This window comes from Mauremys mutica, chromosome 6 (assembly GCF_020497125.1).
Source record: "Mauremys mutica isolate MM-2020 ecotype Southern chromosome 6, ASM2049712v1, whole genome shotgun sequence".
NCBI classification, from domain to species: Eukaryota; Metazoa; Chordata; order Testudines; family Geoemydidae; genus Mauremys; species Mauremys mutica.
Window position 1 is genome coordinate 113,567,337 of NC_059077.1, and position 14,542 is coordinate 113,581,878.

Sequence of the window (14,542 nt, forward strand, 5' to 3'; positions counted from 1 at the left end):
GGGGATCAATTTATCACGTCTAGTTTAGACGCGATAAATCGATCCTTGAGCGCTCTCCCGTCGACTCCATCGCCGCGAGAGGCGCAGGCAGAGTCGATAGGGGAGCAGTAGCAGTGGACTTACCGCAGTGAAGACACATGGTAAGTCGATCTAAGTATGTTGACTTCAGCTACGTTATTCACATAGCTGAAGTTGCATAACTTAGATTGATCCTCCCCCTCCCCCTCCCCGTGTAGACCAGGGCTTAGACTCTGTGCTGGGTGTTTTTCTTTGCAGTGCATACCCTACAAGATTGAAGACGTGGAAAAAGACATGTGGAAAAAAATATGGTGATGCACAGGCATGTGGTCTGCTAAACTTGCCATTTTACATGAACAGCTCAGATCCAGATTTCTTCCTAATGGTTTTCCACGTGCAGTTTTAAGTTATATCAGACTTAAAGACAAATGATATGCTTGGAAAGTACATATTACATTGTGTTCAAAATCTGATCTAAAAATGTCTTATTGCTTTATTGGGACTCTCAAAGAATTTATGTTTACTTCAATGGCAGTCTGGTTCAACATTTGTACAGAAGGCATTGACACCTTTTTGGCAGAGGTCAAGCTAAACCATGCAGATTAAAATGATGGCAGAATTAAACATGAATTTGTTTTGTGAATTATACAATTTTTCTTTTATAAAATAAAAAGAGCAACCATCAGAAAATAGATTTTCTGACTTCAGGTGCTTTTTCTTTTCTTTTTCTTTTTTTTTTAAAAAAACAACTTAGAAAGATTCCATGGATATATTTTACACAATGTGAATACAGTATGGCTCTATGAAATTACAACTTCTAAAGGTTTATACATTTATTCTGGAAAAAAAAATTAACTTAAACTACTAGCAACATTCTGTTTTCTTGGACTTAAAAGTGCATAAATTCAAGGATTTTACACATTTCTCAGACACTTTTTTTAAAAACAGTCTTACACACACAAACCACACCAGGTGTTTTCTTTTCAGGATTTCATCGTTTTAAAACAGTTCAGTGTAAAACTTGTTACATCTTTTTTTCTGGTGAGTCAAGCCAATAGGATCTGTCAATAAGTCTCTTTGGCAGTCTTAATATCAAAGGTGGTCTCTCTGAACTCCCTACAAATGATGCTCTCGAAGAAGGCAACTGACTGGTTGATTCAGTTTGTATAGTTTCAACATTGCTCGGTAGAGTTCCCATGTCAGATGCACTACTATCATCTGCCACTGCAAGAGCCTGCTCATTTGATGTTTCCTGAAATTGGCGATCTACCTTTCCAGGGTCATCACCTAAGTCTCCCCTAGTGGTAGTAATACTGGAATCCTTGTCCAACAGTCCACTTTCATCATCTACTGTGTACTCATCCTTACAATCACTTGTTCCCAGGACAGGGGATGGAGTCTCATTTTCTCTCTCATTTAACTGGGTTGTGGTTGTCCAAGAGATACTACTGTCACACTCAGTATTTTCTTGTATTCCAGTCTCCTTATCACTATCACTGTCAATTGTAATCACAACTGGAGAAGAATGTGATGAGTTACCTGAGTGATGTCTCCTGTGTTTCTTCTTGTGCTTTTTCTTTTTCTTTTTGTGATGTCTGGTTGTGTCACTAGCTTTTCCTTCATAAATAATCTCTACACTTGGACTTCTTGTCTTTTTTTTCCTCTTTTTATGTCTAGTCCCAATGCTTGCTTGGTTGTCTAAAAGGCTGTCCTGATTTTTGTAGCAACCACTGTATTTTGACAAAGACTTCTGCAGGTCACTTCCTTTCCCTTCACAAGGGTTTGTTGCAGTCTCCTTGTGTGCATTCTCCAAGTGGCGAGTTTTGTATTTCCTTTTTCCACCAGGCTTTTCACATCTCATTCTATCAGAAGCAGTCCGAGATCTATTACTGGATCGACTCCTTGATCTGCGTCTTTCATAGTAGTAATATCTGCTTTCATTGTGACCTCTTGGATTTCGAGTATTTGTCCTTTCAGAAAAGGACTGTATTCTGTACTCTGGACTAGCTGACTGCCTTGAATAATGAGCTCTGGCCTGAGTTCTCCTCCTGTATGAGGATTCATAGCCATCTCTGTCCATGTTTCTACTGTAAAAAGTGTACTCCCACTGGTATCTACTTTGGTAATTATCTCTTACATAATAATGATCACTGTCTCTGCTCCTTGATCTTCTTCTGCTATGATCATTACTCCGGGATCTTGACCTGCTTACATCTCTAGATATAGTGCTCTCACTACTTAGAGACACTGTCTGGCTTTTTCTAGATAAACTTATGTCTCGAGGTCTTGACCTCCTTTTGTCTCTTTTGCTCCTATGTCTGCTACTATCTCTGCTTCTTGATAGTCTACTTTTTAACCTCTCTTTGCTGTGATGTTTCCTCCTGGCTCTCTGGCCATGGCTGTCTCTGTTGCGAGAGTGCTGTGAATATGATTCTGAACTCCTTGATCTCCTCCTCCTGGATAATCTGTGGCTGCACGGAGAGCACACCCTATCCCTTCTTGTAGAGGAAGAAGAGTCCTTTATAGACAAATCTTCTATTTTAGTTGTATCTTTCTCATTCTTTTTTGACTTCATCTCCTTATGTGAGGGTGAGGTGCTGCTTTTATGGCTATATTTACCATCCTTAGATATAGGAGAGCATGGCGATGAGCACCCACTAGCATCGCTGACACTAAAAACGTGAAACTGGATAGACTCTGGTTTCTTCACATCCTCGCTTTTCCCATCATCAACCGACTCCTCAGAGTCCGAGGACAGCTCAACAAGCTCTGGTGTTCTTTCAGCTAATGGCTTAACATACCCAACAATGACGCAGTTGTCTGAAGAAGAATCAGTGTCACCACCTGGGGCTGCATTATCTTTTAACTGCCCTTGCAGTTCAGTTCCATTTCTACTAGGTTCTTCATCAGAAGTTTCCGAAGTATCCAAAGGAGAAGCCACGGCAACATGAACCTGCTCTGAGCTGGAATATGATGGCCCTGGAGTTTCATCATCCCAAGGTGCCCGATCAACACCAGTTGTGGATGCATTATGATCTGGTTCTTGCGAATCTGTCTCATCTGGAGATATTGTGATAACTGATGATTCTGACTGGCTTCCTTCTTCATATGAAGGAGCAGGACAATCATAATTGGCATGCTGGTCGTATGCCTCTATGTTAAAAGGACATCGGGCAAAGCTGATGAATTCATGTAAAAAGTGGTTAGTACGATGGAGCAAAAAAGGCTTTAAGTCATCAGAAAAGGCCTGACTCTCCAAATCATATCTAGTCACATTACTCATGATGATATGCTGTACAATATTGACTAGAGATCCATGGGCACCAAACAGGACTGTTAGCTCACGCTTCAGCCATGGAACTAATCTGTGAAGACAAGCGGGGTTCCGGCGGAAAAACTCAGCTGAAATATCTCTATAACGACCACCATCTTGAATATTTCTAACACGCACACCAGAACGATACAGAGCTCTTCGGAAATTAATTATATCTTGTTCTTGAATTTGCCGCAGTGATCTACCCTCTGCACTAGCTTGTCTCCTTGATGCAAGCCGTCTAATCATCTGATGAATTCCTCCATCTCTTTGCCCTACTGGTTGACCGGATAATCCTTCAAATAATATCCCATTATCTGGAGGTGACAGTGTTCTTCGAGAAGAGGAACTCCTTCGAGGATAAGCTGATGTATGACGTTCCCTTGTTAACGTAGTACGGTAACGAAATCTCCGCCCATCAGGGCTAGCAAAAGAGCCATTCTGCAAAGGCCTGAGTACGTACTCCTTGAAATCATCTTCAGCTCTTACAGTATGGAAGATCGAATGGAAAGGCTGTTTGCAGAGTGGACATTCAGCTTTGTTTTTTGACCACTCCTGTACACAACGAAAGCAGAACCTATGCAAGCAACGATCTAAATAGGCCACATTGTCAAATCTGTCCAAGCAGATTGGACATTTAGAGTCTGGAGATGTATCTGTTGGCATTGTCTGATGCAGCTTGCTTGTGCCAGCTTTAGGTGAAAAGCTGCTATCCACCGTAAACTCCTCAGTTGTTGATGTTATGTTCTACAAAAGAAAAATGAGGCAAAGATCAATAAAAGCTTTGCTAAACTTTTCCTGATGAAAAAAAGTGATATGAAGGTGAACCAAATAAACAACTAAGCTTGTAACAGTTTTTTCTGAGAGTCGAAAATAAGGAACAAACAGCAGCAAACACTACTAACCCATTAGACCAGAAGAAATTGACATGTAACTGCTTAAGTTATTAAACTCCCCCTGCAGTCTCTCCCCCCAGAAATTTAGGAAATATTAGTGATTAAATAACATCCTAATGCAAACAGAGCAAAGGAATAACCTAAAGATACATGGGACCAGATGCTCATGTTATGTAAATTTGAGATTCTTCGTTGAAGTGGAACTACCCTGATTTACACCATCTGAGAATCTGGCCTATTAGGCAGAGAATTGCCCCAAAGTCTTTATTTTTAAGTGTAGCTCCACATCTGTGTCCCAAAACATTTTAGATCAGTACACAAGAGCAGGATGGTTTACTATCCTATAGTTTGTTCAGTGGATTTCCAAAATATACATTTTGGTTATTCATTTCTAAGCTTTGATGAGCCACAATTCCCAATAACTGGAAAAAATGAAAATCACTAATGTTAGAGTTACTCCCATTCTTTCTGACTTTCAACTTCTCCTGTCTTCATTTTAGTGTTTGTTCTTCCCATCTTAAAAAGGGCCTACTATTTTTTATTTTCCTTATCCTTTTCCAGGAGCCTCTGCAAGGTCAGCAGCCAGTTTCCCTCTGCAGTCCTTCCATGTATAAAGCAACTTCAGGGATTGATGCAGAAAAAATCTGACCGATTAGTCAATTTTATTTTGCCTAATGCTGCTATGGGAAATTGACTGGGATTGAATTATCCCCTAGTCAGTTTTACTCACAGCCAGTATTTGCATTGCTCAAGCACTACTTTGTTAGCCATTTGTTCACAGGCCACGGTGCATCTGAATGAGTGGGACAAGCGGTGGGAAAGTATGGAGAAGCATTTATGTTTGTGATTGGCCACAAATAATTTTAAGATGCCTCAAATTCTTCTATGGATAGTCAGAGGCGATCACTGTTTCAGCAACACTTCTGCACTTGATTTTTACATCATGATACACATTACGGCAGATAATGACTTCTGTTGACATCAACATATATTTATTTTGGGCAAATACTTTTAAATAAGTACATTAAATAGGTTGTGACTTACCAACTACTGCATGTACACATAGCAAATTTGTTTAAAGTAACAAAGAACTTAAGAGCTTTTGCCTTTAAAAAAGCCCCGTTTTGGTGTTGGTTTTTTTTTGTTTGTTTGTTTTTTAATACCAGTTTAAGGGTTGCAGGCTTCATAGAACAACCTTCACTAACATTCTGACATCACCAGCCAAGCAGACAACTTCATACGTAAGCTCTAGGAATTCTAAGACGCTGCCATCCTCCCAAGCTTCCTGTTTTGGGTGCAGGCTTTTATTTTTCAAATTATTATAACATTTTAGTGCAAAGGGTAAATAATTATAGTGGTTGATCTTTTCTACACTAGGGAGGGTATCATCACTTGGCTATTTCCACAAAAGATCAAGATGTTTATCATAGTTGTTAGACTTCATATAACAGTGTATTTTTTCCCCAAAAGGTGGTTAATTCTCTAGTGTCTGATCAAGCTGATCATCCTATTAATTCTACTATTATTTTTGGTCTCTATACTACTACCAGTAATCATGACCTAAGAAAGTGTATTACTGATGTAGCTAATACTATACACACAAAAACTATAGTACAATAATATTAAGGTTGCAAAGTGAAGCATTCAAAAGTTAGGAAATGCCAGAATTAATTCAGCCCCTTTGTGCATATGCATTTTGATATAGTCTTTAATTACCAGTCCAAATTCCCGATCCCCTCCAACTAACTTCCGGATCCTCATCTGATCTTAGTCTAAATTGCCCTCTCTCACAGCTCCTTGTTCCAATTTCCTTACCTAGTTTGTTTCAGTCTAACCCCTAGCTGCTTGCCCAGAAAGTTCCCATCCACCCCCACCCCTTATCCTATCTCAGTTGCCACCCTTCCCCAAACAGTCTGCTTGCCCAAATAGTGCCAGCCTCCCACTCACCACACCCCTAGGCTCCTTAACCCAACTTATACCTTCTCCCTAGGGTTGCCAACTGTCTAATCACACAAACCCAAACACCTCTGCCCCACCCCCTGCCCCTTCCGCAAGGCCACGCCCCATCCTACCCCTTCTCCAAGGCCCCACTCCAGTCCCCCCCTCTCACTCATTTTCACCAGGATGAGGCAGGAGATTGGGGTGCGGGCTATGGGCAGGAACGTAGGGCCAAGGGGTTTGGCATGTGGGAGGGGGCTCTGGGCTGAGCCTGGGGATTGGGGTGCGGACTCTAGGAAGGAGTTTGGGTGCAGGAGGGGGCTGGAGCAGGCATTTGGGGTGCGGAAGGGGGTGAGAGCTCCAGGCAGGCAGCGTTTACCTCGGGTGGCTCCTGGAAGCAGCAGCATGTCCAGCAGCGGCTCCTAGGCTCAGAGGCGTCCAGGCGGCTCTGCACACTGCCCCTGCCTGAAGGAACCACCCCCCGCAGCTCCTAGTGGCCATGGCTCCCAGTTCCCGGCCAATGGGAGTTGCAGAGTCGGCGATCAGGGTGGGGGCAGCACGCTGAGACCCCCTGGCCACAGCTCTGCCTAGAAGCCACAACATGCCAGCTGTTTCCAGGAGTGGCGCAGAGCCAGGGCAAATAGGGCACCTGCCATAGCCCCACTGCACCACCGGACTTTCAATGGTCTAAAATCTCCCGAATTGGCTTCAGAAGCCTCCGGGAGATCGAGCCCAATTCCAGGAGACTCCTGGCCAAACCTACTTCTCTCTGCCCACTCAGGACTGGTTCTTCAAACCCACCACATTTGAGTCAGGCTGCTCTTCCTCCAAATTCCTAGACACAAGCAGGGGGAGCCCTGATAGCACAGGAGTTACAATCTCCTTGCTCTCAGTCCCTGGTGTTCCAACAGCCTGCAGCAGCAATTGCAAGTGAAGTCCTACTCAGCCCCCGAGGCCCTGACTGCAGCATGCGTCTTCCAAACAATCTTCAGTTTCAGTATTTAGTTGCTAAACTCTTAAGTCTCTACTGAGCATATGTGAACAGAGACTTTTCAAAAGCTTATAACTTGTCCATATTTGAGCCTTCCCCTTCTTCGCCCAGAAACAGCAGCAGGCCCACCCATAACACCAGGGTAATCCCTTGCCAAAATTTCAAAGCATGGAAGCCCTACAGCTTCTCAACAAAAAAAAATATTTTTTATTAATGTGGGCAAAATAAGTCTTCCCTAATCTTGTTCTTAGAAACAGCTGAACCATTTTTGCTGAAATTATTTCAGCCCAATTAATCGACATTTTGCAATGTGAAAGCGGGGGGAGGGGAGGGATGATGTGTCAGGCACCCATAATTATAGATGGTTCTACCAGCTAGACCTATAATATAACTGGACAAGAACTCAGATAACAACTCAATTGATACAGGAGCCAACATATAATCCAAGTTATTTATCCACAGCTGTACAGACACAGCAATGCTCAGAGAAGTAAATTGTACTCAGAGAAGTAAATTGTACTCTGTGTCAGTAATTCAGCTGTAACAACTCTAACAGTTGGTTTTCTGACCATAAACATAACTTTAATATGTTATGCATAACAATTTGTATACAGTTCAACTGTTGCAAAAATGTGAACAGATGTACTATAAAAACAGTAAGAATTGATTTTTTTTTAACAAGACAAGCGGAGAATCAAAGTGTATACAAAGCTGTGTGCATCAACTTCATTTTTGAACACTGAAGTATCTCTCCCAGACTGAGAATTTCTAATTTGTCTATCATTGTTATATTAAGGACTGGAATGTGGCCTGCTAAGTTTTCAGGCTTTAAGTAAATGAGAAATATGAAATCTTGGACAACTGACTTGATAAGTCTCACTGTGGTCATGTACAGTTGGGCTCAGTGTTTCTATTCAGAACAGTTATTTGACCCGTTTTGAAAACAGAAGCTATGTCCAAGTGATGGGAACTCTATTACTCCGTATAGGAAGCCTACCTGGAGACAGCTGGTAACTAACAAACACTGCACATTGCTGTCAAACTCTCCCTATAGCCCATTCACCCAGTTCAACTAATCCGTCGTAGCGGCTCAGCCTAACATGAAGGTAACGAGCGGCAGGAGGCTGCAAAGTGTCTGTAAGTTCAGGCTCTCTCTACACACAGATCTACCACGAGTCGGGCAGAATCCGGCCGCACCAGGAGCGCTGGGCAGGGTGGCCGGGGTCCTCTCGGCTCAGTCTCCCCAGCTCCTGCTGAGCCGAACTCCTGTCCCTGCAAGAGCTCAGCAGGGGAGGGGCTACTGACAACTCACCTGTTGAATCACAAAGCACCCGGCGCTCAGATCCGGGCTTGTCACCGGTACCTCGCAGGAAGGTGCAAGATCTGACCCCGATGAGCTCGGGGGGGGGGAGGGGGGAGGGGGGAAGGGGAAGACACATTTCCTGAACCAGCCTAACAGATTCCTGACAGGCCCAGGCCCCCTCCCGCCTCACAGACCCGACCGCCCCAGGAGCGCCGCACGGACCCGCTGCTCTCAGTCCCCTCCGCCATTTCCCCCTGCCCGGAACGGAGACCTCCCCCGCCAAGGGCGCGGCCGCTCCCGAGTCCCGCCCGCCCGCGCGCCCGCCCGGCTCACTCACAGCGGCGCCGCTGTCCGGTGCGGGCGGTTCGCCCTCCGCGCGGGGCTGCCCCGGGTCCGCCGCTTTGAGTCTCTGACGGCGGCAGCGGGCGGGGCCCGGGCCGGGGCCCGCGCGCGGCTCTTCGCCCCCGTGACGAAGGCGGCGGCGGCGCCCCCGCTCTGTGAGGTAATTCAGCGGGTCACCCATTGAAGCCGCCTGCCCGCGGCCGGGCCCGGAGAGCGACCCGTGACCACCCGCCCGCTACACGACGAGATGGCCGGGCCCCGGGCAAGACAGTGGCCCCGCAAGGGCTGCTGGGACCGGAAAAGACGTGTTCGGAACTCCACGACTTGCGCAGCCGCCAAGCGGGCCGAACAGCGACCACGTGACCTGGACGCCATCTTGACTCCGGGCGGCATCGCCCACAGATACTTCACTACCCGCTCATACAGCTCGCTTTGCGCAGGGCAGGCGCTTCCGGGCCCAACCAAAGATGGTGGCTCGGAGCGCGCGCCCGCCTAGCTGTCTCCATGGTGATCTCCCCTTGCCGCGCCCCACCCACGCGCCGCTCCCAGCCTGCACCATGGCGCCGCTGGGCCGCCGCGCCCGGGACTGGCTTTACTCGCTGGTAGGTGCCCCCGCCGTGCCTCGGGGAGGGGCGCGCCTACACCCCCCCTCCCCGGCGCTGAGCGGGGGCGGCTGCTGTCTGCTCCCGGCGAGCCCGGCCCGGCCCGTCAGAGGCGTGCAGCAAAGCCTCCGCTCTCGGGTCCCGGCCCTGCCTCGCCGGGGGAACGGGCCGCAGCCCTGCTGGGGCAGCAGGTACCGCCCGGATGGTTCTTCCCTCTCACCCGCCTCCGCACCGCGCAAACCTAGGAGGGGTTAGGAAGCCACAGATCCAGTCTTCCTGTGAAGCACTGAAGGCCATGGCTCAGAGCCAGAAAATACCATGCTAACGCGGGCAGGGACTATGCCAATCCTGTCCCCACCATTACCCTATGTAATCAGTATTTCATTAGTGTCTGAGTTGGACACCTAAACTTTTAGGCGAGGGCTGGTAAATGATGACCATTTGCAAATAGTTTAAATATGAGACCAATATTCAATAGAGGTAAACATTTATAGTGGTAAAAAGAACAGCAGTACGCCTGTTCTTTTTGTGGATACAGACTAACAGGCTGCTACTCTGAAATTTATATTGGTAATGCACAATACCTACCTTTCCAAACATTATATATTTTCTTCTAACAGATTCTTCTCACCATTGTATTACTTTCATGGGGATATGTTATTTATGCAACACGAATAGCAGCTCGGTGGCAACTTGAGAAGGACTACCCTGATCAAATGCTGAATTTTTAAAGGAACCATTACAGATGGACAGCATCTGGATTTTCACACCTGAATACACTTAAAACCAAATTTGAGGACAGAAAAGATTATTTCCAGACTAATGGTTTGAGAAGTTATGACCTGACCACATAATTTAAGTTTAACAGTGGCAGAAGGCTTCAAGAAAAAAAAAAATCAACCTTCCTGCGCAATTAAAAGGAGCAACAGAAATACAGGCAATGCATGTTGTGTGACACTGAGTTTTCTTAATAAACAAATACAGAAAATGAGCACCAGACTAAGAAGCAGCCAAGGAAGAAATGTACACCAAGTGTATGTTCAGTTGGTTTGCTGAATGTCTTCTCTTTTACAGCCCTCTTTGCTAAATGCTACATTTTGTAATGTTTAAAACATGATACACATGTTTAAGTCCAATGATATAGCAGTAAGTAACATTATTTAAAGATGATTCAACATTTTCCTTCAGTTCACGTTAATATTATTTGGCCCTCAAATAGTTTAACTCAGCAACAACTTATCCATATCAACTCTTTCCTATTAAAATTGATTATGGTAAAGTTTTTCATTGATGGATTAAGCAAGTGTAACTACAGCAGCCTCAACTGAGTTGTGTTTAGAGGTCTGCAGATGTGTCTGGCATCTTGGCTATGCCTAGCAAAGTGCTAGTCACAAATGTTACAGTGACATAGATCACACTATCTTCTAGTGATATGGTGTGCTGACCTTCAGGAATAGTCAGGTCCAGGGTGGCTGAGGAATTCTGGAATACTGCTAGTCAATGAAGTGGACCAAGTATTTGAAATAGGGTTAGTTCCTGAAAGGAACAAGTATTCATAGAAATGTGAGTACAAATCACTATTTGTCACAGTTTGTTTCTATTTACTCATCTTATTTTGCTGTTGATTCATACAATTAAAGCTATCATGTTTTACCAAACCCTTCTCATACAGGTCATTTTGCAAAAAAGAATTGTAAGATTTTGTAGTTTATAAACTTTACAATATTGCTTGAGTGTTCAGAGTTCTGGTAGGACTTCCACAATAAATGAAACAAAGAGGATATGTATTTCTCAATAATATCTGACTTAAAAGTGGGACAGTTACTTTTCCAAAAATGCTTTCTAAATTTTACTGCACTTGTGCATTACCTGCTGTGCTGATTTTTTTTTTCTGTATCTTCCTGTTTGGTTAAATATAAATACATGACTAGAGATATATAATTGGTTGCTAAAATGGATAAAATGCAGATAATCTGATAAATGCCTGTTAAGACAAGAAGATTGTATTACTACTAGTACATTGGCCTGAAAGCCTACTACCATTTCATACAGTCAATCATGAACATTTTGTTACTATGTGAGTAACTTCCTTAACTTGCCTTGCACTAAAGAAAAGTCTGGAAATGGTCTTTGCTATTCCTGCTATACTTAGAAGGAAATAAGATAACATGAGAGTCTCCTGAAAGAAACTTTATTGTTTTATATACATATCTGGAAATATTTAACACATTTTTATAGGAACAAAGCTGGAGTTTATAACCTTCAGTTATGATTAGTAGGCTCTTCTTCCATTGGTAGGATTACTTCTCCTGTCTCTAGAATTGTGTCACCCTAATGAAATAAAAAATATTATGGTGAATATTTTGTCATGGGTCATACTACTGTCTAAAATATATAATATGCAAGTGCATAAAAGTACTGTTATTTTTATGAGACAATATGGGTGAGGCAATATCTTTTAATTGAACCAACTTCTGTTGGCGAAACAAGCTTTCAAGGGAATATTATCCATTCTGAATAAAATACTGATGCTTCTAAAGGTCTATATCACATTGTTTCCCTTAGTCAGCATTTAACATTTTTGTACCAATTGCCCAAAGTACTGAATAGTTACTTTAATTTTATTTCCTGTACCACTGCTGCCCTCACACACCAACCACTCCCTTCCCATTTGTTTTCTTTATCCATGAGGCTGACATGTTACGAGAAAATATTAAGTTTAATTAACTCACTGGGAATACTTTGCGCTTCACTTCAATAATACCATGTGGCATTTTCTGCAATAAAAAACAGATTAGTCAGGATAAGCTTTCTGAAAGATGGCTGATTAGAAAAAGCTGTTTTCCATATTGCCATACAGGTAAAGCATTGAATACAATTAATAGTAAGCAGCCCCAGCTTCTCTCCACTAGGTTACTCTTAGTTTAAAACCAGAAGTATACAGAATAAAAACACCTCAAACAGGACAAGTCTTCAAAATACTTTATAAATGAAAAGACTCTCCCTGGCTAAAGATCCACAGGCAATGGCCTAGTAAGAGTGTTCACTGAATCGTGGTGCAATGATCATGTTATTACTTCTTCAGGAGAGCAGTGAGTTTTATTCTGTCAGTGACTAGTAGAGAAGCAGGAGTGAGCAAGACCAGGGTACAAGTCAGCTACAAACAAAACACAAATCAACCTCTTAATCATCAAGGCTTATGCAGTTTGAACTAACCTTCTCTGACCAAACATATAGATGAAGCAACATAAAATTGTCCAAACAAAAGGGCGCTACTCTGCAAACATTCATTACAACATGTGGCTCTCCCTATGTGGGTTGTGGAAAAACTTGGTTTTCCCCAGAATAAACTAAATGCAACTTCATGGATTTTTCCATTCTCAATGGTCACTTTGAAATATTTAAGTAAGTATTTCCAAGTTTTCTGATGCTAAAAACGTTAGCTTTCCGAGACTGAAAATCAAGCCTAACTATTCTAGAAAAGTTAAATGGGAAATGAATAACCTTGATAGTCTCATTAAACCTAAGAGGACATATGTTACAGAACTGTCTAGAAGCCTAAAGTGAAGGATACTGAATGGAGTCATTGGTGACTAGAGAGAGGCACAGGTACTCAGTAAAATCACCCCTCACTGGATGTTGACAGAGGGAACATAAGTTATAAACTGACAGGAGCCAGAATGTTGCAGCTGAGTAGAGGATATTGCAGGTTGTGGCCTATAGGGCTATAGTGAACATGTATGTCAGGGCTACTGGCATGTGTGTTGAGGATAGGGAATGGTGGTTGGAGTGTATGTGGGATGTGAGGAGCATTCAGAGGTCTGTGTGGGGTGGGATATATATATGGGTGAGGGAGGTTTGCTGGCTAATTTACTGCAGGTGGAGGGGGGGAATTTCCTAAGTATACAGGGCCCCAAAATTCTTTAATCCAAGCCTATTCATAAGGCATTTTTTCTTATTTTAACTGTAGAATCAATACTGTAGGCAGGTGATTAACGTTCAGTGCTTAATCCCAGTGCATATATTTGCTCAGTGGGCCTATAAATAAAAAGTTTGTTTTTTTTTAAAGAAAAAATGTAAGCCTGATCAATAGTTATTAAGCAGCAAGAAACAAAACAGTTGTGTTCATCTCAAGAAGTACAGAAATTTGTTTCTTTGCATAGTGTGCCAACAAATGACACTTGTCTATTGAAGTGGAAAACCAGAAGCTCTGAAGAGTTTTCTAGTCCTGCAAGTGAAACATTTTCAACACCACTAAAGTGTACCCAGACAAAAATAAAGCAAAAGAATTCTCAGGTGCAATCACCCTTAACTTTTTACTTCATGGCAGATCACAGGGGTGTGTTTTTTGTAGTATGGGGTTTTTTTTTTAAGGAGAAAAAGTGGAAGCATTTCCAGCAAAGGGAAGTAAATAGTATTTGTATGGTGCAGCATATACCTTCTGCACCCAAATGCAACATGCAGGTTTCTATACTTACCATTACATGGTATTTGACATAGTAGTGAACAACCCAGGCAGGAATAAGTATCCTAGTTAAAGTAAATGCACAACCTCTGTACAGCTTAAAAGTCTGGAAATAAAGGTAAATGAGATTCAATGTTATTTTTCCTTACATTTTAGTATATACACCCCTCCCCCTTCAACCTTGGGGGCTAGGGGATCCCTCTGGCCAAGGCTGCCCCGGGGTGGGAAGGCCTTAGCAGGGCAGGGCAGGGGCACCCGGGCCTCGCTGACCTGCAGCCGCCAGAAGGAGCCCGGCTGCAGGAAGCGCTCCCAGAAGCTCTCCACTGGCCCGAGTTTGGTCAGGGGCAGGACGGGCTCGCGCGGACTCAGCTCCTGGTCCTTGAGCCAGCGGCGCCGCAGGACGCGCAGCTGCTGCAGCCGCAGCTTCTCGTCGGGGGTGTAGCCAGACATCGCGAGCCCCGAGCCGGCCGCGCGCCGCTTCCCAAGGGCAGGACACAGCGCACGCTCCCCACGGCTCCGGGAGAGGCGCCGTCTACGCGCTTCTCCCACGCCGGAAGCGGAGGCTCGGTGCTTCCGGTAACTGGCGTTGTCAATCACAGACGCGCCTCTGTGGGGATAGATGCGTTCCGCCCCCTGCTGCTGGGAGGCCGAATCCACAAAGGCCCGTCGGCGCC

General features: G+C 44.1%; 3 protein-coding genes across 5 annotated transcripts; 1 reads left to right on the plus strand and 2 right to left on the minus strand.

The window, feature by feature from the left end:
* Window positions 1-347: 347 nt before the first annotated feature.
* Window positions 348-9,074, minus strand: TOPORS (TOP1 binding arginine/serine rich protein, E3 ubiquitin ligase). 3 transcript variants are annotated; one of them, XM_045021009.1, is made up of 2 exons: window positions 8,797-9,074; window positions 348-4,078 (listed from the first exon to the last, which is right to left on the minus strand). In XM_045021009.1, exons 1-2 carry the CDS (start codon window positions 8,980-8,982, stop codon window positions 1,043-1,045), a joined length of 3,222 nt encoding a protein of 1,073 aa, XP_044876944.1. In that variant the 5' UTR covers window positions 8,983-9,074; the 3' UTR covers window positions 348-1,042. The 3 variants fall into 3 exon arrangements, with proteins under 3 accessions (XP_044876944.1, XP_044876947.1, XP_044876946.1); XM_045021012.1 differs by lacking the exon at window positions 8,797-9,074 and adding an exon at window positions 8,469-8,523 and having other exon boundaries at window positions 350-4,078; XM_045021011.1 differs by lacking the exon at window positions 8,797-9,074 and adding an exon at window positions 8,154-8,424 and having other exon boundaries at window positions 352-4,078.
* SMIM27 (small integral membrane protein 27) lies at window positions 8,878-11,762 on the plus strand. The gene is made up of 2 exons (XM_045021014.1): window positions 8,878-9,403; window positions 10,024-11,762. The coding sequence occupies exons 1-2, from the start codon at window positions 9,269-9,271 to the stop codon at window positions 10,132-10,134; spliced, it is 246 nt and encodes an 81-aa protein (XP_044876949.1). The 5' UTR covers window positions 8,878-9,268; the 3' UTR covers window positions 10,135-11,762.
* On the minus strand, window positions 11,579-14,406 carry NDUFB6 (NADH:ubiquinone oxidoreductase subunit B6). Its single transcript, XM_045021013.1, has 4 exons — window positions 14,139-14,406; window positions 13,882-13,974; window positions 12,136-12,180; window positions 11,579-11,734 (listed from the first exon to the last, which is right to left on the minus strand). Exons 1-4 carry the CDS (start codon window positions 14,316-14,318, stop codon window positions 11,666-11,668), a joined length of 387 nt encoding a protein of 128 aa, XP_044876948.1. The 5' UTR covers window positions 14,319-14,406; the 3' UTR covers window positions 11,579-11,665.
* Window positions 14,407-14,542: the final 136 nt, after the last annotated feature.

Coding starts and splice junctions, on each gene's coding strand:
- NDUFB6 (XM_045021013.1), bottom strand. CDS start 14,318: ATGTCTGGCTACACCCCCGACGAGAAGCTGCGGCTGCAGCAGCTGCGC. Junction 12,181..13,881: donor ATGTCAAATACCATGTAATG/GTAAGTATAGAA, acceptor TTTTTATTGCAG/AAAATGCCACATGGTATTAT. Junction 11,735..12,135: donor TGAAGCGCAAAGTATTCCCA/GTGAGTTAATTA, acceptor TTATTTCATTAG/GGTGACACAATTCTAGAGAC.
- SMIM27 (XM_045021014.1), top strand. CDS start 9,269: ATGGTGGCTCGGAGCGCGCGCCCGCCTAGCTGTCTCCATGGTGATCTC. Junction 9,404..10,023: donor GGGACTGGCTTTACTCGCTG/GTAGGTGCCCCC, acceptor TTCTTCTAACAG/ATTCTTCTCACCATTGTATT.
- TOPORS (XM_045021009.1), bottom strand. CDS start 8,982: ATGGGTGACCCGCTGAATTACCTCACAGAGCGGGGGCGCCGCCGCCGC. Junction 4,079..8,796: donor CACCGGACAGCGGCGCCGCT/GTGAGTGAGCCG, acceptor TTTCTTTTGTAG/AACATAACATCAACAACTGA.